General features: G+C 31.0%; 1 protein-coding gene across 1 annotated transcript; it reads left to right on the top strand.

The window, feature by feature from the left end:
- The first annotated feature begins 5,928 nt into the window (after positions 1-5,928).
- On the top strand, positions 5,929-24,484 carry LOC118202600 (uncharacterized). Its single transcript, XM_035374776.2, has 2 exons — positions 5,929-9,494; positions 22,945-24,484. Exon 1 carries the CDS (start codon positions 6,445-6,447, stop codon positions 8,245-8,247), a length of 1,803 nt encoding a protein of 600 aa, XP_035230667.2. The 5' UTR covers positions 5,929-6,444; the 3' UTR covers positions 8,248-9,494; positions 22,945-24,484.
- The last annotated feature ends 2,168 nt before the right edge of the window (positions 24,485-26,652 follow it).

Here is a 26,652-nt window from a genome sequence, read left to right as displayed (position 1 = left end):
TTATCTTTATTTCCAACATTAGCAATGAGATTCATTACATTAAAAACAAGAATTTTTATTTTAAAAAAAGTTAAAAATTTCCATAATTTTTAAATATTAAATCTGAGAACTTGCATTGAGATCATGCATTGACAAATTATGTATGAATAAAAAATTCAGGATGTTTATTTCATTAACACATCATGATGCTAAGTTTTCCCCCCCTTGAGAAAGTAAATAAAAATTCCATATTAAACATTTCTGAAATGTGAAAAAAATTAATAATATATACTATTGGATTAAAATTATAAATTTTTATTAAACATATTTCTGAAAATCTTTTAAGCATCATGCATATAGTTTATGTGAGAGAGCAGAAGCAAATAATGAGTAATGAAATAGCAATAACTAAATATCTACACAGTGAAATCTCTACAAGATGGGCATCCATGGCTTTTATCTTTCATGGAATCCATCATCTTATAGAGATATTTAAAGTTTAATATTTAAAAATAAATTCTGTGAAGTTTGATTTATGATAATAGAAACATTACTCATTTTCAGGAAGTGGTTGCCCCAATGATTTCACTGTAACTGTTAAAAATGATCAATAATTATAAATAAGTAAGCAGTAAAATCAAAACTTCTAACCATTTCACAAACCACTGCATTTAATAATTGTTATTGACAACTTATGTTAGCACACAGTGATGAAATAGCACATATACATATATAAATAGTAAACTATTACATAAGTTATATTAAATGTAATGAAATCTCCCTAAGATAACGATATAATGATTCCTGATGATTTTTCAATTTCTGTTTCTTTTAATAGCTTTTAGATTGCTCAAACAAGAAAATAACTACATATTATTAATGCTCAATAATAAAGCTTTTTTATGTTCTCAGAATTACTGTTAACTTTCAGAAGTTTCCAAAATTGTTTTACCAAAGATTTTGTACAATAATAAAATTTCATATGTGTTATATGTTATACTTATTATAAGTAATGTACAGATCATAATTAAATAGCCAGATTAATTTTTCAAACTGCAGATTGGTATTTTTGCTTTCATTGAAAACATCAAAATGGATGTACGTCCAATAGTATGTGGATTTGTGCCTTTATGCAAACAAAAGCAAGCTCTTATGATATAAGTTGCATTTAAGAAATATATAACTTACAATCGTTACACAAAATACAATAAATATCAAACATCTTTAACATGACTCATCCTCGCCATTTTCGGTCAATGCTGGATTGCTTCTTACTGCTGGATAGAAATTTCTATTAAAATTTTATATGCTGGATATGAAGGTTTATATATTCAGGAAAAACATGATTATTGATTTGACCATTTGTCATTTTTTATGGAAATTTTTTTCTATGTAATTTCATTCCATAGTCTGTTTTGTTTTTAAAACAGTATTTTATTCCTTTATTATAAATAAAATGACAAAATAATCATATTTATCACAATATGGCTTATTTTAAATCCTTTTCTTTATTATTACTTATTTTTATTTTTCGCCTTTTGGGGGTTTCATTCTGTCCATCAGAATATATAAGTGAATAGTAAAAACTGATGTTGAGAGGATGAAGGATAATTGAATTTCTGTTAAATTATATTTAACAGTACATATCTAAAAAAATAGAAATTTAATACAGATCTCCACTTTGCAAAAGAACAGCACTGCTGTAAAATCTTTAATAAGACAAAACGGTAAAAAGTAATGAAGCAGCTAAGGTGAATTTATATAGAAAAACTAACCTTTTTTAAAGGATATTATATAGAATACTTTTTTTTTTTTTTAAAGGACAGCTATTAAATCATCATTGGCATTTATTTCTGTATGGTTAGCTTCTGTGCTTATGTTTCAGAATATGATGCTAATGTCTGAAATGTTGACTCATACCTGATACTCTGAAGAAACTTATGGAAATGATTCACCACGAAAATTTTATCACAAACGAAATATGCTTAGGAATACACAGAGCTAAAATGTCTTACAACTAGTCCGAAGACAGTATGAGAATTATAATAATCTGCCTGGGGAAAATCTTAAAGCTGATAATGTAACCAAAGTCATAGGTAAGGTTTTCAGTGCCCAGCTGAAGTTTTCGCACCCCTTTTTGTTTGCTAAGAACGGAAAATATTTAATTTTAAAATTTAGTAACATCAGTTTGGCTCCCCTTGGGGGGGGGAGCCAAGGGACATATGTCTACCCTCACTCCCCTCTAGCTATGCCCCAGGAGGTAACAATGAAAAGAATGTTACATGCGAACCACCATGCAAGGAGGCCAATTGTCCTCCTTTGGTAGACTCTGTCCTTCTTCAAGAAGTGTCCTCCCAACTGTCTTCCTTTTCAATATTTTACAACTAATCTGTTTATCTCTGTATTAGTTAAAGATGCTGCTTCGAAATGTTACATGTCAATGGTCAGGTGATAGTGCAGTTCGAAAAAACATGATTATAAAATGCACAGACAGCACATTCTGGGCATATCAAAACATCACGCAGCCACACTTGTCATGCATCCTCACACTTTTGCGCACTTTACTTTGTTTATTTTAATGTGTCTATAATATTATAGTTCACATTTACATCTGATGCAAATACAAATTTCCTTTCACTGTATAATTATTATACTCTGAGTATAATAATTGTGACAATATACTTGCAGAAGACTTGAAAAATGCAGTATTTATAACAGTTTTATCTGAGGCATCGAATCATAATGAAACAAAATTGTATCCAATACTAGTAAGATATTATAATGTTAACAAGAGCACTCACATAAAAATTTTTAATTTAAAGTCTATTGAGGGCGAAGAAATTTTGGTGAACCATCTATACAGAGTAATAAATGAAAACAATTTGAAATATAAAGTTGTTGCACTAACAGCAGATAATATAAATACAAATTTTGGGGGGAAAAGATGCAAAAGGAGTAAATAATGTCTATGAAAAATTACCAGATTTACTCTAAAAGAAAACACTAGGCATACGTTGTAATACACATATTTTGTCAAATGCAATAAACATGGCATCATCTGCCATGCCAATTGATGTAGAAGTAATAATAACAACAATTTATTTGTATTTTAGTCGTTTTACAGTTCGTGTGACTGCTTTAAAAAAGTTTTGTGAAGACGCAAATGTCCTGCTTTGTTCGCTTTTTGTCCTCTTTTTCATTGTAAAAAGAAAAGGGTCACCTTCATTAAATCATTTTCTTATAATATAAATGTTGTCCTTTTTTAAAATCATATCAATTTCTTAAGAAATAAAACATAAATAAAAGAAACAATCATATGATGACTACATAGATTATGTAGATAGAAGTACATATATATTCAGTGTAAAAAAATGAGTCCATTGGAAACTGTAAAGGAGATGGCAGTGAAAATGTAAAGTGAGTTGTGAAATATCTGGTTGTGCAAGATATAGGAGACAGGTTGAAGACCACTTATTAATATCTAATTATTTGAATCTATAAGATCACTATGTCTATAATTTAGGTGCCCAAATGGGTCAAAAAGTTAAAAATTTGTTACACCTTGACTAATGTTTAGGATAATATACCTAGCTGTTAAAATTGATATCTGCAGATACTTCCTTAAAATTGTTGGTTTCCTTGTTTTTCCTGTTACATCATAATTGGTCCTACTTTTCTGCAGGCATTATATGAAATAAATGTTGCACCATAATTCTGCTTTCCAACTTTCTTCATAAAAGTGAAAAGATGTAAAAAAGAACAACTTTTTAAACAGAAACAGTAAATTTTACATAAGCTGCAATAATAAGTGTAGTTAAATATAGTAATAAGCAATAAAATCTGTATCTAAAATTATCTAACATTCTCGCATTCAAAATTCCTTAGTTTTTAGTCATCTAAATTTTCTCAGTAATCTGCCGATTACGCCCTAATTTGTAAATAAAGATAAAACAATTGATATCTAAGACACTACTTAACAGTCTTACTTTTATTTTCAAAGAAAATATATCTATACTTTTTGCAAATATGCAGTTTTATGATTGATTGTAAGGACAAATATCGTAGAAATCAACACGGAATCTCTGCATTGATGAACTCTGACATAATTGTTCATTATATATAAAAACAAATTCTGTTAACATGAAAATATATATGTGAACAAGTTTTTTTACATACACAATTCTTTTGACCTAAATATTTATTTTTGATTGATTTCAAAGGTTGCAATCATAAAAATTCCACATTCATTACATAATATATAAAAACAAGTATTTGAGAAAATGAATAATAATTGTCTTCCTTAAATCTTTTAGGGAAATATGTTTTTAATACAATGCAGGTTTCTTTTCATAATACAGTGGACATATTCAACAAAGAGTTAACAGAGCGTAATGTTCGGAAAAAACTTGCTTAGCAAAACAATCCATTATACAGTTTTTATAATATTTCAAAGATTACTCCACTTGACAATAAAACCGTAATATAATAAAACGAATCTCTCCATTAATTCAGTAATAAATAAGTAATAAGTATCTCTCCATTAAATAGATAATAAAATATAACACAGATTTCAATCTGATTTCATAAATTTCATGCATTTTAAAAACTACTGCACACTCCAAATATTATATACATATATGCCAGAAATATATATTTCTATTTGTGTATGTACGAAGAAATAATGCATGAGTAAAATCATATATCTAATGCATTTTTTGAGTAGACTGATTAGTTTTAATGCACGCGTATGTATAATGATAATCTTAAGTTCTTGCTACTATACTATAACACTAAAGAGAAGAGTCGTAAATATTTTGTAAAAACTTCCCCAAACTCATTCACATAGCAATTACAACATACGTAAAAGTATGATAACAAAAAATAACCAGTACGGCGATAAATAGCCAATTACAATAACCCTTCATTCGTCAATACCACTCGTGTGTCGAGAGTATTTGCCTTGAGGCCGGTAAATATCCGGGTAAGCCTCCTTCGTCGGGTCTCAGATATCAGACAGATTCTACTCGAACAATCGGAGATCGGAGATCATCATTCGTTAAGTGGTGTTCGACCCGAGGGCATTTACCACTATATGTTTATCAATCCCCTAAGGACCTGTAAAAGTTCGTTAAATTCCATAAACTGGAAAAGTCCTGTGCACTTGTAATAAAAGTGCAAAGTCTTCAGTAGTGAAGAAGTTGATCAGGGGTGGCGACTTATATCGGCCACAGATGAAGTCTTCGTTGGATAAGCTATAATAGCAACTAAATTTTGGCATATCTTTTACACATTATCGTATATTTACAGTATCGTACATTAGTAAGATGAAAAGGATGATACATGAAACAAAATCTAGATTAAATAGTTGAAAATAATAAAATATATACAAGAACTACCATCTAACATTATGATGTATAGTTCTGGGCCGTTTATGCGGCTGTTCGATTAGATAGTCGTACTCCCCTATGTTTTTAATAACTTCGTGAGTGGAAGAATCACATTTTTCGTAGAATTTAAATGTAATCTTTAGTAATTCAGCATCTAATGGTAAAATCTTTAAAGAATTATGGATGACAGTGTTCCTAACGAACCACGGAGAGTTCGAGAGGAATCTGAGAGTTTTACTCTGAAAACTTTGAAGCCTTGCTCGGTTTGAACGTGCAGTAGCTGCCCACGCCGGAGCGGCATATAGAATTATGGGTCGGATTGCCTGTAGATAAAGTGTTCTTTTAGCGTTGATATTTAACTTCGAATATTTGCACATCAGAGGGTATATGCTCATTAAGGCACGTTGTGCTTTGTCTCTGATATAATTAACATGAAATTTGAAAGTTAATTTCTGGTCGAGATAAACACCTAGATATTTTACTTGGTGGTCACGTGACACGATTTGTCCGTCCATTGTAATTTCTTCTAAGTCTTGAGGGATATTTCTTTTTTAAAGTAAATCACTTTTGATTTTTCGGGGTTAATTTTAATTTTCCATCCTTTAAACCAGGGTGAAATGTAATTAATGGCATTCTGTAGTTTCTTTCTTGCATCTTAAGTGAGTAGCAGTCAAGTTAGGTTACTGAAATACTGAATGTTTTTCCGTCATTAAAGATGTACGGATCACCTGATCATTGTGCGTTTGTCTGTATGTGTTCGTAAAGTGAAATAAATTGTATATTAAACGAAGATGGATTTCGACTCAAAAAAAGTTACTAATTTAGTGCAGACTTACATGTTCTGGGAGATGTGTATAAATCATTTTTAAGAGCACATGCAGATCCTTACGGAACACAAACCTCGTGTGTGAAATTTAAGAGTTTATTTAACAGAAAACGTAATTTAAACAAGCATATGCTAATTCGCATTGGAGAGAAGCCTGATGTGAGTTTAGTGCGTAAGAAGACATTTAGTTAAATTATTAAGTTAGACTAGCATTTTCTTTTTCACAGACAAACCACCAATTTAAGCAAGCATATGCTAATTAACAGAGGAGACATGCCTTCATATGTGTGTGAAGTATGTCAGAAGTCATATACTCGAAAGTATAATTTAAAGCAGCATATGTTTACTCACACCGGAGAGAAGTCTCATATGTGTGAAGTATGTAAGAAGTCATTTAGTCAGAAGGGTAATTTAGACACTCATATACTTATTCACTCAGGGAAGAAACCTCATACATGTGAAGTATGCAAGATGTCATTTAGTCAGAAGGGTTCTTTGATCACTCATATGCTTATTCACACAGGAGAGAAACCTCACATGTGTGAAGTATGTAGGAAGTCATTTAAACACAAGTTTACATTAAACAGTCATATGCTTATTCACACAGGAGACAAGCCTCATGTATGTGAAGTATGTAAGAAGTCATTTCGTCTTAAGTCTAGTTTAACCAGTCATATACTTACTCACACAGGAGAGAAACCTCATGTGTGTGAAGTGTGTAAGAAGTCATTTAGTCATAAGGGTAATTTATCTGCTCATATGCGTATTCACACAAAAGGACAACCTCATGTGTGTGAAGTATGCATGTTGTCATTTAGTCAGAAGCTTTATTTGAGTAGACATATGCTTGTTCACACAAGAGGGAAACCTCATGTGTGTGAAGTGTGCAAGAAGTCATTTATTAGCAAAGGTAAGTTAAATGCTCATTTGCTTATTCACACAGGAGAGAAACCTCATGTCTGTGAGGTATGTAAGAAGTCATTTAGTCATAAGCCTCGTTTAGATGCTCATATGCTTATTCACACAGGAGAAAAACCTTATATGTGTGACGTATGTAAGAAGTCCTTTAGAAAGAAGGGTTATTTGAAAAGTCATATGCTTTTTCACACAGGAGAGAAGCCTCATGTGTGTGAAGTTTGTCAGAAGTCATTTACTTTGAAGCTTGAGTTAAATAGACATATGTTTGTTCACACAAGAGAGAAACCTCATGTGTGTAAAGTATGTAATAAGTCATTTAGCCTCAAGGATTATATGAAGTATCATATCCTTATTCACACAGGAGAGAAAACTCATGTGTGTGAAGTATGTAAGAAGTCATTTTGCCTGCAGCGGTCTTTAAACAGCCATATGCTTATTCACACAGGAGAAAAATGTCATTTATGTCAAGTATGTAAGAGGTCATTTAGACATAGGAGTTCTTTAAGGATTCATATGCTAACTCACACAAGAGAAAAACCTCATATGTGTGAAGTATGTAAGAAATCATATAGACACAAGCAGGCTTTGAAGAATCATATGCGTATTCACACAGGAGAGAGACCTTATATCTGTGAAATATGTAAGAAGTCATTTAGGGTTAAGGACATTTTAAACGATCATATGCTTATTCACTCAGTTGAGAAACCTCATGTGTGTGAAGTATGTAAGAAATCATTTCGTCGTAAAGAGGCTTTAACCACGCATATGTTTATTCACACAGGAGAGAAACCTCATGTGTGTGAAGTATGTAAGAAGTCATTTAGTCACAAGCATTATTTAAAGAGACATATTATTAGTCACACAGGAGAGAAACCTTATATCTGTGAAGTATGTAAGAAGTCATTTAGTCAGAAGCTTTATTTAAATAGACACATTCTTATTCACACAGGAGAGAAACCTTATACATGTGAAGTATGTAAGAAGTCATGTAGACAAAAGGCTCATTTATATAGTCATATGCGTATTCACAGAGGAGAGAAGCCTCATGTTTGTCAAGTATGTAAGAAGTCATTTATTCAAAAGAGTTTTTTAGATACTCATATGCTTATTCACACAGGAGAAAGTCCTCATCTGTAAAATGTCCTTGTGAGGAATGTAAGAAATCATTTAGTCAGAAAGGTAAATTTAACAGGCATGTGCATACTCACAGAGCAGAGAAAACTCAGAGCAGAGAAGTATGAAGTATGTAAAAATTCATTTTTAGTAAAGGATGAGTAAAATATGCATATCCACAGAAGAGAGAAATATGTCATATTATGTATGTAACAATTCATTTGGATAGTAGAATAATTTGAAGACATATAAGAAAGCACACAAGAAGAGAAACATTCTACCTTTTGAGGAGATGTTAAATTATTATCATACTTTCATTATCAGTGTAATAATGATTTGTCCAGCAGCAAAGAGAGTTCTTTTTTTGACGACAAGTGAGTTTCAACAGATGTCAGTATTTAGTGGTAGAAAAATTCTTGGAATTTAGAGAGGCGTTCAGTAGTAGAACTTTAGATTTAAAGGTATTCGAACATGTGATATAACAGGTACTGCTGACCCTGTGTGCTGTTTGTAAATTGTCATTTGATACAAGTAAGAAATAAACCATTTATTTCTTTCTAAACAACAACAAAACAAAAAAAACTTCATTTGTGCAGGATATATATCGAGTGTTTTTTACGTAACAGATGAGTAACAGTTCTATGAGTAGATGGTTACTTATAGAACTACTAACTTGAAGCTACATTTGCTACTATCCTGTCCTAAAGGGCCTAAAGTTGTTTATACCAAACTTGATTGAACAGCTCTTATTTAGAATCTGCTTGATGTGTTTTGCAATTCTTTCACCTTTTCCCAAATTTGAGTGCTTGATGCTGGGTTCTAATTTTCACAGTTTTTGTATAACTCGTGTTCAGTGTTACATTTGTGACTTACCAAAATGCATTTTGTTAATCATATGCTTGTAACCACTTTGATATAATTCTGATACTGAATTCTGAAGCATGGCTAAATATTTAATCCCGTATATGTTTTATTGTGATGAAATACCAAAGAACTGCAGTTAAATTACATAGTTCCATTTTTTTTTAACATCCTTTTTAGCTAAGTAGAGGTATTATTGGCAAATATTATTCTCAGTATTACTATCAAGCTTCAATATGAAATGTGTCAAGTGACATTCACAAAGCCAGGATAGTGGTATAACATATTATACTGGTAAAGAAAAATATATTCAGTCAATCCAGGACCAAATAAAGCAAACTGATGAGAGTGAAGTACCTAAGAAGAAATTTGAAGGAATGAGTCACTACGGAAATATCATTTTCAAGCAGGTAAAAAACTGAAATATAGTAGATATTTGTTTAAAAACTGTTCTTAGTGTTTTATCCAGTATTCAAAGAAATTTAATTTTTAATTTGCAAAAATACACACTTTATAAGCCGGAACATCTATGTACAAAAGAAAAACGAAAGTCTCAGTTTCACTTGCAACTTTTACAATATTCAAACATCATTATATGTTATCGTTATAAGTATCTGAAGCATAAAAAAATTATCTCAGATGGTTTTCTTAATAATGGAACTGAAAAGATATTAGCAATATTTGGCACTTAGGTCACAATGTTTATGGTTTTAATCCAAGGAACACAGTTTTTTAGAATCCACAACAGGTGTTTGTACTGCAGGATTTTCATAAAAATTTGCCAGATTCAATTTTACTCATAGAAATTGGCCAGGTGAAATTTTATTTCATGGAATTTATTGAAGTAACTTTGCTGTACTTCAACCTGTGTCTTTTATTTAATAAACCTTATTTTTTTTAAATTATAACCATAAATGCTTTTTTATAATTTATTTACTGTCGTAAGTGTGAAATAGGTAATAAAAAAGAATTTATGAAGATATTAAATAAAAAAATTCTAAAATTTGAGATATTTATATTAAAAATTTTAGAATTTTTTGATTATAAATATCTCAAATTTTATAATTTAAATGTTTTTACCCCCTTAATTCTAGTAAATATATGTGTTAAATGGAAGTATGGGAGGAGTTTTGCAAATACTATGATAATTAAATAATTCAGGATTATTTTAAATATTACACCTCATGCTTAGATATTTTAATATTTAGTCAGTAAGTTTTAAAATTTATCCATGTAAGTATATTGTCGCTCTTACTTAATATATTTTTCATGATATTCTCTATAACTGAATGTAATATACCTACAGACTAGTTCAGCATTTTGTGCAAATTTATATGCATAAATTAAGATACAACTGTTTAGTTATAAATACAGACAAGATTTATTTGAAGGTTTGGTTTGTCATTTTTCAAAAGTATCCTATTAAAGTACTTTGTACTGTATTTATAGCAAGCAGCAAGGAATTAATGCTTGCTGTAAAGGTGCTACTTTGGTAGACGGTTGCATGAATTTTGGCGATTGTTTGGCGAGTAATACAACTTATGGTAAACCCATTGCTGGATAAGTTATTTATGGTAACCGATACTTTGTTGTCATTTTATTAAAAAAATAATGCGTTTTATTATGCATAACTTCCGTGTTTTAAATATTATTTATGGCTTCTAAATATTAAAAATCAATTTAATTTTACATTTTTATTTGAAATAAAAATTTTTTTGTTTATAATATTTTATATAATTTTAAGTTGTTGATGATGTTATCAATGACATCATCAACAACTTAAAAAGTAATTGGTTTTATTAATATCTATAAATTTAATCTAATGTTTTAAACATTATTTATGGCTGTTAAATATTAAAATACAATTTAATTTTGCATTTGTTTTAAAAATGATTTTATTATGAATGATTATTTAAATAATTTTAATTCTATGCGTGATGTAATCAGCTCCCTGATTGGTTACTGAATATTTGTGCATTACCGCGCCATTTTAAAATTTTATTATTCATCTCTTCGAATTCGTCAGATTTCAAATGGAATGAATATCTTCGTTTTGAAGATGAATGTTGTTATTGGTAATTACCAAGAATTATTGGTATTGGAATAAAAAAATTGCCCTTTGAGACCTTATTTTGGCCAACCTGTCTTTCCTAATCAAATATTTATTTATAAATTGTTAATAGCGTCAGAGGAAATTTATTTTAAATTTTTTGAGGAAACCTCACTAATTGTTTCTTCAATGAAGTGCGAGATATGTGGATAACAGATGAAGATGGTTAAAAGAGCCAATTCAATTATGATTTCGGTTTTTTTTTCTTTTGTGGTACTTATCAATAAACAAGAGGTTAAATTACTCAAAAAATGTTAGTACATATTTTTCTTTTATTTTATAATTGTATACTTCAATTTTTGTTAAAAACATTAATACACTATTTTCAAAAATTGCTGAGATAATTATTGTCACATATGTTTTAATGTTAATTATATTTTATATAACGTATTTTAAAGTATTTGAATTTAATAATATTCTAATTCTTTTAAATGTTGGTAGGATGGTTTTTAATTCGATATTCAATTTCAGTAATATTTTAATCTAATTAAACGTTGGCACAATGTTTTTATAGCGGTGTTTTTATTCTTTTTTTTGCTACATGAAAATAATAATAGCCTTACTTTAGTATTTTATACTCATAGTAAATGCGTTTATTTACACTTGCCTGCCATCTTAAAAAACAACATTTTCAACAAAAAATTAATTCATTACTTTTAACGATATTTTTTTGTTTTTTAAGTTTCGAATACTTTACTATGCGTAGAAACAGCGTTTTTCAAGATGGCTGATGATTGTAAAAATCGCGCCAACAATTGCGCCAACGTAAATCGCCAAAAATCCATGCAACTGTCTACCAAAGTAGCACCGCTGTAAATACAGTAGAAAGTCTGAGATCCAGACTCGTCAGGATTTCGGCGATTTCAGAATTAGGATTTTTCCTTATATTAGATCATCAGTTTAAATCTAGTAAGATGGCATGTAGAAATTATAAAATTAAAAATATTAAATCGTGATTTATGAAACAGTGAAGTGTTTATTATCGAAAGAGTATCAAAATTTACAAAAAAAAAAAAAAAAAAAAAAAAAAAAAAAGCTTAATATTTATCTATTAAAAAAGCTTAATATCTTTATTAAACATTTCTTTCATGTGATACTTTCTTATTATCTGCATCCCCACTAAAATGTTATGAACTCGTTGGTGAATTTGAAGAGATTTCGTAAAATCATTGTTGAGTTTGGAGACAAACATCATTTCAGAAATCATTATATCTATTTAAATGCTACTTTAACTCTTACTGTTTTATTATATTCTTTTTTTTTCCATGTAATACTTATCTACTTGGTATTTTGTACTATTGCACTTGCTATGTACACTGTACAAAGCAATCTGTTTAAAAAAAAAAAAAAAAAAAAAAAAAAAAAAATTGGATGTCATTGTTTAGCAAAAGACTGAAATTTTTATAGCCTGAGTTGCAAAATTTTCCACAGAGTTAGAAAGCCATTTTGGGCTGATGCTACATGCATATCTAAATTGCCACATAAATAATTTTTGATGACATGCTGCATTACCTCATCAGCACATTTTCTTGGCTTTCCTGTGCGTATAGTCAGAAATGATTGAATATATAGTAAAACACAGATATAAATATATTACCTGAATGAAACAAGCTCAATACTTGCTTTCATCTAAGCAAAGTTTTTATATTATCAAGAGCATTTAACAATTTTAGATAACATTAATCATACAAAGAAAGTAACTCGTGCTTAATTATGCATTTGATTATTTTGATTAGTACTTAACCCACACAGAAACTAATATCAGATTATTTCTTAGATTAATAAAATGACTGTATATACAAATTAATGTCATGCTGTCATTTAAAGGAAGGAAAAGTCTATTTTTATACCTTAAATAAGAAGATGGAAATAATTTAAAGGTTTTAGGTTATTCTGATACTGATTTTATAATTTATTATCCCTTAATATGTGCAGATATTGCTATTTATATAAAATAAGCATAATTACTGAAATACAATAAAGTAAAAAATACAACATAAATGAATAAACAAGTCCGAATTTTAAATATAAATACAAATGTGTGTAATAAAGGATATGTAACAATTCTATTATTATCATTTAATTTTGTACTGCTGTCTACAGAATAAAATTTATTGTATATGAATATACATGATATACCATTTATACTATACTTTGTTCTTTAAACTAGGCATTTTAATGTACAATTTTCTCCTTTTCTCTATTATCATAACTGTTGAAAACTTCTGTCTTTGATAATGTTCCTGTCTTTGAATTGAATTTTCCTGTTTTTATTTACAAATATAATGTTAATGGATGAAAAATACCTTGAATTTGTGTCTCAAATGAAACAGGTAAAGTATTTTCACTGGGAATGTGAGAATATATTACAAGGGAAAATGGGAATAAAACTGCAACAATGAGATACATTTATAGAGTGACAGTATATACAGTCAAAAGTCGTTAATTCGGACTCGTCGAGACTTCGGCGATTCTGGATTATCGATTTTTCCGGATTATAGATCATCAGTTTAAATCTGGTAAGATGGCATGCAGAAATTATAAAATTAAAAATATGAAACCGTAATTTATGAAATAAAGAACAATTATGATCTAAAGGGTATCAAAATTTACAAAAAGAAAAAGCTTAATATTTATTTGTTTACTTTATTAAAAATTTCTTTCAATGTAAGTCGTTTAAGCTGCTTCATTTCATGTGATAATACTTATTAAACAGACATAATTTCTTGTTTAGTTACAAAGCTCCGCTGTTCAAGTCCTATAATTGCTGTGTCGAGAATACCGACTAATTTGTCAATCGAAGTTTTTTCATTTTCAACAACCTCTGTGTCACTTTCTTCACTATTGGAAGCAAATTATAATGACGAGGAACTTGATTTAAATTATATCAAAGACAGAGTACATCGAGATGAAATACTACATTTAGTGAGGAATTATAAGCCAAATAAAATAAAAACATCTGCGCTGAAGATAAAGATAGTGCTGACAGATCAACTTCCAATTCATTGCTCGCCATGTCGTTTCCCTCCCCCCGTAGAGCAGTGTGAAATTGATAAACATATTTCGGAATGATTAGATAATCAAAGGATATGGCTTTATCCATTTTTTGCAGCAATTCCACTTTCTGTTTAATGGATTTCGAAACACACTTTCGCTTTGTAGATCCTTTACATATTAGTAAATATATATCGGAAATTCTATTTGAGATAATCGAAAGTTCAAGCTTACTTTTATAAAATTGCTCTAACAGTCTGCAAAAAAATAATAAGTCAGATCCAATTCGAAGATTAAGGAACAACGCAATCTGCAACATTAACTGAGTTACATAACTTTAGTTTAGCTTATACCGTCCGTTATACATAAAACGTGCATGCGCATACACATATTCGCAGACGTAAAGGTCTTACACGCATGCGTAAATGCCTATGCGCATGCGTCAATGTGACACATGCGCAGAAAGTTTGTAGCTTTGAGGTCCGGATTATGTGTGTCCGAATTAACGACTTTTGACTGTAGTACACAAAGTTAGTTTTATCAGTCTATAACACTGTTCCAATAATTTCTTATGTTAAAATATTTGTGTAAAGTCCTTAAATAACAATAAAATGACAGAGATGAATGCAAATATTTATATGAACATCTTCTTATTATAATTTACAAGACAATAATATAAGTGATTTATTTATCATGCCTAACAATTACATTTAGGAATTGATAGGAATATGTGCTGAATATAAGAAGTAACATTTGATGTGTGTATAACACGCGTTTATGCCTACTATTTGCAAGCCAGTTTACTGAAAAGATCAAATGTGGAGAAGTTTTTGACTAGATATTTTGTTACTTTTATAATGGAAAAATTGTGCATATGAAAACTGTGTTTTAAGTCATATTGTTGCATTGTTATCTGAGTAACAGTATTATAGAGTTTGCAGTTGAAAATCAAAACATTAACTTATTAATATTTATTAAATGCCTAAAAACTGGTAAGGAAGAGTTGGATTTTTTATCATAAGTTATGATCTTGAACAAAATGGCATGTATTTGTTGAATATTTTGCATTATCATTATTTTGCGGAATTGCACAGATTACAACATATTTTAAAGCTAAATAATATATATGTATATATGCACATTGCAGATATTTTTGGTGGTTACAAAAAATTTCTTTTAAATTTAATTTTAAAATTGTCCTGTGGCTACAGTGATCAGGAATGAAAATTTGCCATTCCATTCCATTCACTGCTGTTATACTTTTTGCCACTTGCCTTCTAATATGGCATCCTGGAAGTAAGAATATCAGTAAAAAGTGTCACAGAAACAAGATGTGAAAAGAAAATTTGCCTCCTGGTAGAGCAGTGCTTTGGAACACCCGGGTACCTGGGTCGAAGGCTCTACCCCTTGTAGAACATTTGGTAGCTTCGAATGATGTTAGAGAAGTAACCAGTTTCTAGAGCAAAAATGGTGAGAAAACGTAAATCATAATAAGATGGCATAAGTAGTTACTTAAAAATTTTGGTGCTGGGAAGCTGAACTACACATAGTTAGCATAAAAGATGGTAAACGTGCTAATAGCCTGCAAGTTAGGCATGAACCGTCGAGCTGATGAGTAAAGTCCTGTGCATAGTGGTAACAAGTCCTGTCGATAGACTGTAGTTGCTCATACGCTGGAGCCAGTCACGTGAGAGGTCACCCTCCTAGAAACTGACATCGCGCGATGCTGCTCGAAAAACCAGGTTAACTGATGAGTAGAATAAGTGAGATTAAGTAAAGAAAAATAAAGTAGAATGTAGAATTACTGCATTACCTGTAAGGTAACTTTTCACTGTACCGGCCCTTCGGACGTGGGGAATGCTTCCTTCAGCAGTTTTTGTAAGTTGTGGGAAATCTTCATTTCTAGCAGCGAATTGCTTTGGCTTATGTGGGGCTGGTTTCCTATCAAATTTTCTCTTATACTCTTCGCATCCACGGTAACTGCAGACATATTTTTTTCCGCTGAATAAACAGGTAGGAGTTTCATCTTGCTTCTTGGGGCAGGTATTGCTGCGGTGCTTGTCTCCACATTTACAACATCTGACTTCTTTTATGCATAAATGTTGGGAGTGCCCCCACTCCTGTCATCTAAAACACTGTATCAGGCGTTTCCTGAGGCTATACTTCTCAGTTCGGATGTTCACACTAAACATGCAGTTCAGCTGATGGATTGCATATCCTTCCTCATTTCTCTTAAGTTCAATAAGCCGGATTGGCAGTTTTTCCGAGTTGTACTTTTTACTCTGGCAGAACTGTTTTACCTTTAAGACTGGAAACTTTCTTCTTACAAAATCATCATAGATTGCTTCTTCAGTAACTTTATCTGGGAGATTTTTCAGAATAACTTTAAGTTGTTTTTCTTTTTCAATTAAATATGTATGAAAAGGTATTTCGTTCGCCTTCAAAAATTTCATTGCATTTTTTAATCCTCCATCTTTTTTGTGCTCACGTAAATTAATTTCACTTTCATGCTTGCTTCGATTTCATCCGTGCATATTTATCTTAGGTCTCATTCAACTATCAGCTAGTCTATCAGCTCTTGTTTGAAGGCGATAGGGGGTGGTATTTCATCTGTGCAGTCACATTCAGGTTCTTTCTGAATTTCTTCCAATTTCTCGAATCTGTTTTCGTGGATAATTTCCATCTGGGAAAGCTCTGGTAACTTCTTCGCAGTCTTTTTTGGAGATTTCCATGCGTTTTCCTTTGGTTGCACATCATCTCGCTGTTGACTATTTTCAGCTGAGTTAGTCTCCATTGCTGCTGAAGTTGGGTTCTTCCCATGTATGTGATCCATGAGTTCTGCAATACTGTGGGTACGTTTCAACTTCAGTACCTGTTCTTTAATGTTTTTTCCATAAGAAGGATCAAATATTCTGAGTAACATCAGGCTCGGACGTAGTATTCACTTTCTTTTTCTTGCTTTTCCTCCTGGGTGATTTAATAAAATCTTCTCTTCGGAGTGGGAATTGCATTGATTTACTGGAAATTATGGACTGGTTGGACTCCATATCATGATCAGAAGAATCACCTTGTGTCCTAAAAAAGGACATTTTGCTGTACCCGAGTGTACGTGAATGAGCTCAAAAAAAATCGCAGTAAAAAATTAACAAAATATTTAACTGTTTGCCTACAGGACTGGGACAGTTCCTCAAGAAAATTTGCATAAATGAACTATTCCTTAATAATTATCAAACTGCATTTGTTCTTAGCCAATAGCAAGCTATTTTAGTTGTTGTCAATACACTAGTAGGGTAACTCAGTACCAAATTCCATCAAATATTTTTCTTGAATAAATGTTTTTATTATTACTACATAGTATGTTATTTTTAAAATACTTTCTAATAACCATAATTAAAACTAAATTTTGGCATGGTTATTTTGAAATTTCAAGATATTTATTGCTATGATATCAGTGGCGTAGCTAGAACTCTTGGGCGTCTGTGCAAAAAATTTTCCTGCTCTCGCCAATAAATTTACTGTGCTTAAAAAAAGGGGGGAAGAAAGTCTAGATTTGCAGATATTTTTAAATAAAATCTTGTAGGTTTTACATGCAACTATGTTTCCAATTCCTATATAAAATCTGCACCAATCCAAGTTTTTTCACTTAATTTAGCAAGCTAGTAAATAACAGGTTATGTTATAAACTGACAGACAACATGATAGGTAAATGTACAAAAAGGAAATTACACTAATATATAGCGCTCTGTGATCAACTGAGCTTACGAACATGACATGCAAAATATACAAGCCATAAATAAGAACTTTTATAATGTAAATGATACATTTGTTAAATATCAAACATATTTGTCAAAAATTTCATAAAGAAAACTATTTGAACATAGTTTTTATAGAAAATATGTATGGTAAAGTTTTCCCCCCTTTCTTTTAAGAAAACTCTTTGGTACACTAAACTACTCGAATACATGATTTTTATACGTGTTTTAAGTTTAAATATGTAAATGTAATTCAGCAGGACATTCATGGGCCGCTATGTGACTGCATTCCATTCACATCCTTATTTATGTCACTGAATGATATACTGTAAAAGCTTCACTGTATGAAAATATTAGGAAATGCTAAATTCGAGATACTTGAAAATTCCAGGTACAGTAGAACTTTAATTATCCGAATCAACTGGGGATGGAACCCATTTGGATAATTGAATTTTTTCTTAAGAAAGGGTCTATGGACACGTGAATTAATTACTGAATGTACTGTATGTGAAGAATGGGAGAAAAAAACTATTTTTGAAGAAAAGAGGTTTTAATTAAATAAAATGAAAAGGCAACACTTTTACATCTATGTTATATAGTGTATTTTACAGCACTTACAAGTGTTGAAAGTAATTGCTTGCTGAACATCTCGTAAAGTAAGCTGTTTGACTGTCTTCATCCATTTTTGGGCAGTCGAGTCATGCTTCCGTTTGACATTGAGAAGCTGTATGTGGTCACATTTAGGTTGATACTCCTTCGAATGCTGATCATTTGTGGTCAAGTTGTAAATCATAAAGAAAGGAAAACACTAGGATGCAAGAAATATCAAAAGGTACAGTATTGTACATTAGAACATTTAAAATTATGTTCTTAGGCATTTTGAGTATATCGCTTCGTGAACAGAAAGTTCATTTTTTTTCGGGCACCTGGGAAGACTTCCTATCCCAATGTAACATGTAGGTAACTTTTCGAACATTAAATAGCATAACAGAAGTCCTAAATAGCAGAGTTGAAGTCGGAAGAAGATTTGGTAGGTGAGGTACCAAATCTGTAGTAGCAGGTGAACTGAAAAGAGTTCATAGAAGTTAAAAGTCGTCTTCATAAATCCGTAAAAGGTGTTGAAGCGAGCTATACGCTGTAGTGACTCTGTGAAGAAAGATGCGTAGACGTCAGCGATGAGGTGCCGTAGCTGGGTGAATAGTCAGGAACAAGGGTTGGATGATAATCTTCGCTAGAGCCAAGAGAGAATCTAATTGGGTAAGATTCAAGTTTGTGTGCTAAGGGGGGGAAGCTAGAGACTCTTTCCAGACCTTACAAATTTAGAATAGTAATGAATATTAGAATAGTAATGAAGGGAGGGGTTAATTTGGTATCAGAGCCTGCTGAACTTAGAGGTATATTCTACATGTCCATTATGTGACATACATACATTGAAGCAAATTTAATTCTATTTTATCAATTATTCACTACAACAATAAGAACTAGCAAAACACATACAAATTCTTAAGATAATGAGCTAATGGCAGTTTATTCATTAAGTTCTTCCATTATTAGGAACAGAATATATACTGTCTCCATTTGTGTTTCTGCAGCACGTAGCTGACTGAGGTTTTTGCTAATTATTGCTATGAGTTTAGATGTTTGCCTAAAGCCAAAGATGAACTCTAATTCCTTAATAACCTTAAACAACTCTAAGAATCCGGCTGAATTAAATTTTTCATCTTGTCCCGACTTATTTGATTCTCCATTGGAGTTATTTGCCTGTTTTGTTTTTGATGTTCTGCTATTGGCTGAGGGATAGTAAAAAGCCTTTACTTCGTGAAAACAAAATGGCGTCCAAAAAGAAACTACCAGGTTGCCGTAGCAGGATTGGTCGCCAAAAAATCGCCAAGTTACCATAAATCAAAGATTAACCGAAAGTGACAGAGAGGTTAAACGAAAAAATTTCGATTGACAAGTTAGTCGGTATTTTCAATACAGCAATTACAGGACTTGAACAACGGAACTTTGTAACTGAACAAGAAATTATGTCTGTTTATAGAATTAAAGAGAAAGTATTATCACATAAAACGAAGCAACTTCAACAACTTACATTGAAAGAAATGTTTAATAAAGTAAACAAACAAATATTAATCTTTTTTTTTTTGTAAATTTTGATACCCTTTAGATCATAATTGCTCTTTATTTCAATAATTATGATTTCATATTTTTAATTGTATAATTTCTGGATGCCATCTTACCAGATTTAAATTGATGATCTATAATCCGGAAAAAACCCTAATCCGGAATCGCCGAAGTCCTGACGAGTCTGGATTACAGACTTTGTACTGTATATACGAGGGCTATCCAGAAAGTAGATTACGTTTTGGAATAAAAAAATAAACAAAGTATAGGAAACAAATTTTATTATATACAGATGAAAGCCACACTCAAATACTACTTTTCTATATAGTCACCATACAAATTAAGGCATTTATCGTAGCGATGTACGAGCTTGGAAATTCCTTCGTCGAAAAATTCGGCCGCCTGCGCCTTCAACCACTTCGTTACCTCTTCTTGCCTTCCATCTTGCACAAAACTTGTGGTAACCAAGCTTTTCGCTGATGATTTCGTGCAACAAACTTCGCGAAATTTGTGGAAAACTCAAAGAAAGTTCCGTTATTGTGAAATTTCGATTTTCACGGACTTTAGCATCGACTTTTTCGAGAAGTTCGGCGGTCACTATGCTGGGTCTCCCACTTCGATCTTCGTCGTGAACATTGGTTCGGCCATTTTGAAATCTTATGACCCACTGACGCACTCCACCTTCAGTGATAATGTTGTCCCCATACACTTCACGAAGCTGCCGATAGATTTCTATCGGTTTACAGTTTTTTGCAGTCAGAAACCTTATTACTGAGCGCACCTCGCAGCTCGCGGGATTTTCAATTAACGCAGACATTTCAAACCGTCACAGTATCTGAACGGAGCACAGCACGAACCTCTCACTAGCACGGCTAGATGCAGACTGAGCTGCGCAACGCTCTGACCCCAAGATGGCCGCGCTAGCCCCGCCCCTAGCGGACACAGACGGAAACGTAATCTACTTCCTGGATGGCCCTCGTATATTCATCCTATTACTTGGCTTTGTGTGCTCAGTTTTTTATTCTTATATGTTGGTAAATTGTGAATTTTTTGCTTTAAAAATGATTGAATTATGTTGTTCTTATCTTCCAGTTAAGATTTTTACGCCTTTGGTTAAACTGCATGTTATAGTTGTAAAATTATCAACAATTTAAAAGTTTAAGTGTAGCTAAGCCTAGCTTTTTTACTATAGCAGACATATTTGTTTATATTTGCAAACTTAGCAGAACAGTGGATCTAGAGACACTAAGCTTCGCAACAACAAACATAACTTCTTCTTTTATTATGGCCAATTATATCATGCTTAATCCATTCTGGAATTATCATTTAAGTTATTATATTATCTCCAGAGCTTAAATTGCGCCGGAGCGCTAAATGAGAAGGCTCCGGCACTTTTTTATGTAACGCAACAGTTATTTTAGTACAAATTTGATCTAGAAAATTTTATTTTTAGCAATAAAATTATATAAAAAATCGCTTATTAAATTTTAATTTATCTCTTTACATTTTATTTAATTTTAATTATTTAATAATTTTAATATTTAATTATTTTAATAAATAATAAATGGTTAATAAATTGTTAATTAATTCCACAATAATTACAAGTTAAATAATAATTAATAAATATTAATTATTAATATCAATTAATGGCCATTGTCTTTTGCATCTTAAGTTTGGGGGAAAATAGTGGACAACAATTGGGTGGAATCAGAATGTTCTACGAATGTTAGCACATTGGAATAAAATTTAAAAATTCTGTTAGCAACCTTAAAACTATTAGTTTAGTTATTATTTGTCTTAAATTCATAACAGAATTATGTAAGTAAACACAGAATTCTGTGTAAATGAAAAGTCTCAAGTGCTTATATAGGGTTCCAGAATTTAAATTTTTTTTCGTTACTTGAAATCAATCATGCATGGAATATAGTTTTCATTTTCCCAGGGTCATTCAAACGAAAATATTTTAAATTGGCTTTGTCTAGATAGATAGGTTTTCCATATTACTCATGTATTTTTTTACTGCTTCTATTGAAAACTCTGTAATAATTTAAAGATGCCATTGAAGTAAGAACATAACAAATGAAACAGATACATGGAAACATTATCAATAACTCTCAGAAAAAAAAAAAAAAAAAAAAAAAAACCTGTAGTTGAGTTAGAATAAATACTAATATTGGTATTATATTTTATCTAATATAATCTCATCATTATTTTTTATCTGAATCCTGACTCTCATTGTTGTTCTATACTGTTTCTAAATCTCAAAACGTATAATACTGCTGGTATTTTCCTCTGTGATGTCTTCTTCAGCTTGCAGGTCATCACTATTCAGTCTGCCTTCCCACATGCAGTTATCTTCAGAACCGTACAGACCATTAAGATATCCACATTTTCCTGAAGCCCTTCTCTATTGTTGCCCCATGAGTGCCCATTTACAAGCAAATCAGTTAGTAGAAAGAAATTAACCACTACGTACAGAAACTAAATTTAAACTTCAGAGGCACTTGCTTTCTGAATACTTTGAAAAAATTGAAATTTATGTGGCTTCTTAAAATATTTTCAGAAACTTTGGGTAAAGTACTTATGAGAAATATTTTTAGATATTTATTGTAAGTAATTATGTTAATAAAATTAATGGAGACACATCTGCCAAATTGATATACAAATCTGTTTGAAACCTACCTTTTTTTTTTTGTTTACTTTGTTCATAAATATGTTAAGTTTATTATAATTTAAGTTATAATAAACTTAGTTATACTTCTGAACTGCACATTATAATTTATCATTATACTGTAAAAAGTTATTACCTAGAATTTTTATATAGCAAAAGAATTCTGCATATAATTCATTAGAATGATTTTTTTTTTTTTTTTCTTTCAGCATTCATCTGAAGGTGATACTTAACGTACGCTAAAGTTTTAAACACTTGTTTGCACTGGCAAAATTCTGAGTCTGAGAATGGACAAAACCTGAAACTGAACAGGTAAATTGATTCTCAGCCTGAGCTGGAACATGTATAACTTGATGACTCCATTAATGTAATGTGAACAACTGCTTTTGAATGTTTATTTGGCCGGACTGATATAAACATGGAAAATGTAAAACTTTGTGATATGAAGATTTGTTCAGATAGAGTCGTGCATGTTATCAGGAGGTATTTTGTTGACATTGCATGCTGTGCAATATGGTACAAAATTCAACATTAGATTTTAAATGTTCCAAAAGTGTACTTATATGCTATTTTATATGATAAAAAACTAAAAATTTCTCAAACTAAAAGCAATATTCCTTTACTTGTTATTTGTAATTTGCTGCAGAGATAAAAAAATGTTTTATGTAAATTGAGCCTGTCTTTTAGACTGATGGTTGTATGTAAAAATATCAGTTTACTAGGCCATAATTAATGCTATGTAATATATATATTTATATAAGTATACAGAGAATGTTGTTTATGCAATATATTTAATGAAAGCAATACAAAGATGTGATATATGAATTGAGATATCCAATATAATTTCATTTTGAATTTAAGTACTTATAGAAATAAAAAAGTATTTTTACATTTAATTACATAGATTTCTGGCCATATTTAAAATGATATTCATTAGTATTTATTACATATGCTTATTTGGCTTGTATTCCTTTTGCTTATTCTAATTGTTTTTAATTTGATTAAAAATCCATAGCTTAACTTCCATTCCATTTCCTCTGTAATTTCACTAAATGTACTTGAACTGCATTTTTCACATTTTGCAGTGAAACTTAACCGTTTGACTGCTATGCGGCACAAAAGCGCTGCCTTCATTTGTCTTGAAAACCGCGACACAGTTAGTTATTTTAGAATGCACTTGTGTTACAAAGTATGCGTGAGGTCAGACTATGTTCACATCCATGGAGCAACAAAGACACACTGAAACTCGCAGCGCACCTGCGCTGCGTTGCGGTTTTCGACACAAATGAATGCAGCGCTTTTGCACCACATAGCAGTCAAACGGTTAATACATTTTAATTGTAATTATCCAGTGTCACAGGATTTCAGCGCCAAACTCTAATATATTGTGATACCTAGGAGTTCCAAATTTTAAAAAAATGATTAAAAATATTTATACTTATTTGGATAATTTCTTGACTTTAATTTTGCCTTAACAATCAGGTATATTTAACTATTCGATCACATACTGAATGGGAAAGGACTTTGTATCCAAGAAGAGCAAAAAAGTTTTTTTTTTTTTTTTTTTTTTTAATTTTTTGGCATTATCCATTTTTTTTTCCTAAGTTAAAGTACTTTAAAGTAATGCAATCATCCCATATGATTGCATCTTGTGTAATCTCAAATTAATGTGGTAAAATCTGATGTATATTTTTTTATTTGTATATTTTTCTATCAATTTTGCAATGAATTAAATACTTTTCTTTCTAATTATTTTGTCTGAAATATTACTATATCATTACTATCAGTAATGAAAATAATTAAAAGCAACGACTGAGTGATGCTAAATGACGTCCGTTTGGAAAGCTATGTGTGACTTGCTGTATCATTGACATCATCAAAAGAAACATACTTAAATGAGGAATATGATGTTGCTGCGAAACAGCAATGACATATTCCTCATAAGTGTCTTCAGACTTTTTTCTTCTAATAATTATTTGCCAAAAAGGGAAGTCAGACCCAAATGGATGATAGTCTCGAAATGGCATATTGCATTGAATCACAATAAATGGCATATCACTTTCAAAATCATTGCCACCAAATTTTATCACCCTGTATTATATTTAAAGTAGTTAAATAATGTAGAATCTGCATAAATGTAAGCATGTTTCTGGCAATATGAAAAAATAATAGGCCCCACACCAAAGAAATTTTGAATAACGTAGTCCTCCACCCAAATGTGGGTACGTGGAAGCCCGAACTTTGATTTTGGAAGTGGTTTTGTTATCTATTTCACATTTTTTATAACTTTAATGAATTTTTCTTATTAACAAACTGAACGATTTCAAAGTGAGCAGAACCAAAACTGTACGTAATAAAACATTTTTATATCTATCTTGCGAAACTCTCTGCTGTAAATTGTAGAGATATGCAGGTTTTAAATACTTTTTGATTTTACTGCTAAATCGAATTTTTGATAGCGTAAGCGCCAAGAACATAATACAGTATAAAGTCTTTAATCCGGACGTCCACAATCCGGAATGATCTATAATCCGGACTTCAAAGCTACAAACTTTCTGCACATGTGTAAACACATTATGCATTTATGCATGCACGTTTAATATATAACGGACGGTATAAGCTAGGTTAAAATTATCTAATTATCTGTCTCAGTTAATGTTGTAGATTGCTTTGATTCTTTAATCTTCTAATTGGATCTGGCTTATTATTTTTTACAGACTGTTAGAGCAATTTTATAAAAGTAAGCTTGAACTTTCGATTATGTCAAATAGAATTTCTGATATATATTTACTAATATGTAAAGGATCTACAAAGCGAAAGTATGTTTCGAAGTCCATTAAACAAAAAGTGGAATTGCTGCAAAAAATGGATAAAGGCATATCCTTTGTTTTTCTAACCATTCGGAAATCTGTTTATCAATTTCACGCTGCTCTGCATGTGTGTGTGTGGGGGGGGGGGAACGTCGCAGCGCGCAATGAACTGGAAGTTGATCTGTCAGCACTATCCTCATCTTCAGGGCAGATGTCTTTATTTTATTCGTCTTATAATTCCTTACTAAATGTAGTGTTTCATCTCAAAGTACACCGATATGATTTAAGTCAATTTCCTCGTCATTATTAATATCACGAATACACATCATATAATTTTCTGGTTGCAATTTTCTAATTTCGACTATGCGTAATGTATGCTTTACGCATACGCGCGTTGAAAGAAATGTTTAATAAAGTAAACAAATAAATATTAAGCCTTTTTCTTTTTTGTAAATTTTTATCATAATTGCTCTTTATTTCAATAATTACGGTTTCATATTTTTAATTGTATAATTTCTGCTTGGCATCTTACCAGATTTAAATTGATGATCTATAATCCGGAAAAACCCCTAATCCAGAATCGCCGAAGTCCCAACGAGTCCGGATTAAAGACTTTGTACTGTATTCAATAGATAAAGTAAACTTCGAAAGCATTAATAATAAACAGAAAAAACGTTTTGTAAACCTATCTTAATAATAAAATTGAACATTTTTATTATGAACTAAGACAGGACTGAAGAAAATAGAAAAATATATGGCAACACTTAATGCTGTATCTGGAATCTTAAATGTATACTGCTTTACGGCTTTTAAAACTTTGACATTTCTGGTGTTTAATTATATATGGCGTATTTGCAGAGAAATTGATGCTTAATAATAAAGCTAAAGACAAAAACAATGGGTGAGTGTTGTGGCAGACTGGGTAGACTGTGAATTCAGCGACAGTATAAATCACCTTAATAAACCCTTTTGGACGACCGTTAAGGTCAGAAACCCGTCAGATTTTTTTTTTTTTGTTTTTTTTTGTTTTTTTATAGCATATGTTAGTACCATATGTTTTACTATTTGTGCCAGATTCCTAAGGTTGTTATTTTGTTCATGTTGTTA

Source organism: Stegodyphus dumicola, chromosome 11 (genome assembly GCF_044657685.1).
Source record: "Stegodyphus dumicola isolate Sdum_Otavi_A_Nest chromosome 11, ASM4465768v1".
Classification (NCBI taxonomy): domain Eukaryota; kingdom Metazoa; phylum Arthropoda; class Arachnida; order Araneae; family Eresidae; genus Stegodyphus; species Stegodyphus dumicola.
The sequence above is the reverse complement of the archived record's forward strand: the minus strand, read 5'-3'. Positions and strand labels throughout refer to the sequence as shown.

Coding starts and splice junctions, on each gene's coding strand:
- LOC118202600 (XM_035374776.2), top strand. CDS start 6,445: ATGCTAATTAACAGAGGAGACATGCCTTCATATGTGTGTGAAGTATGT.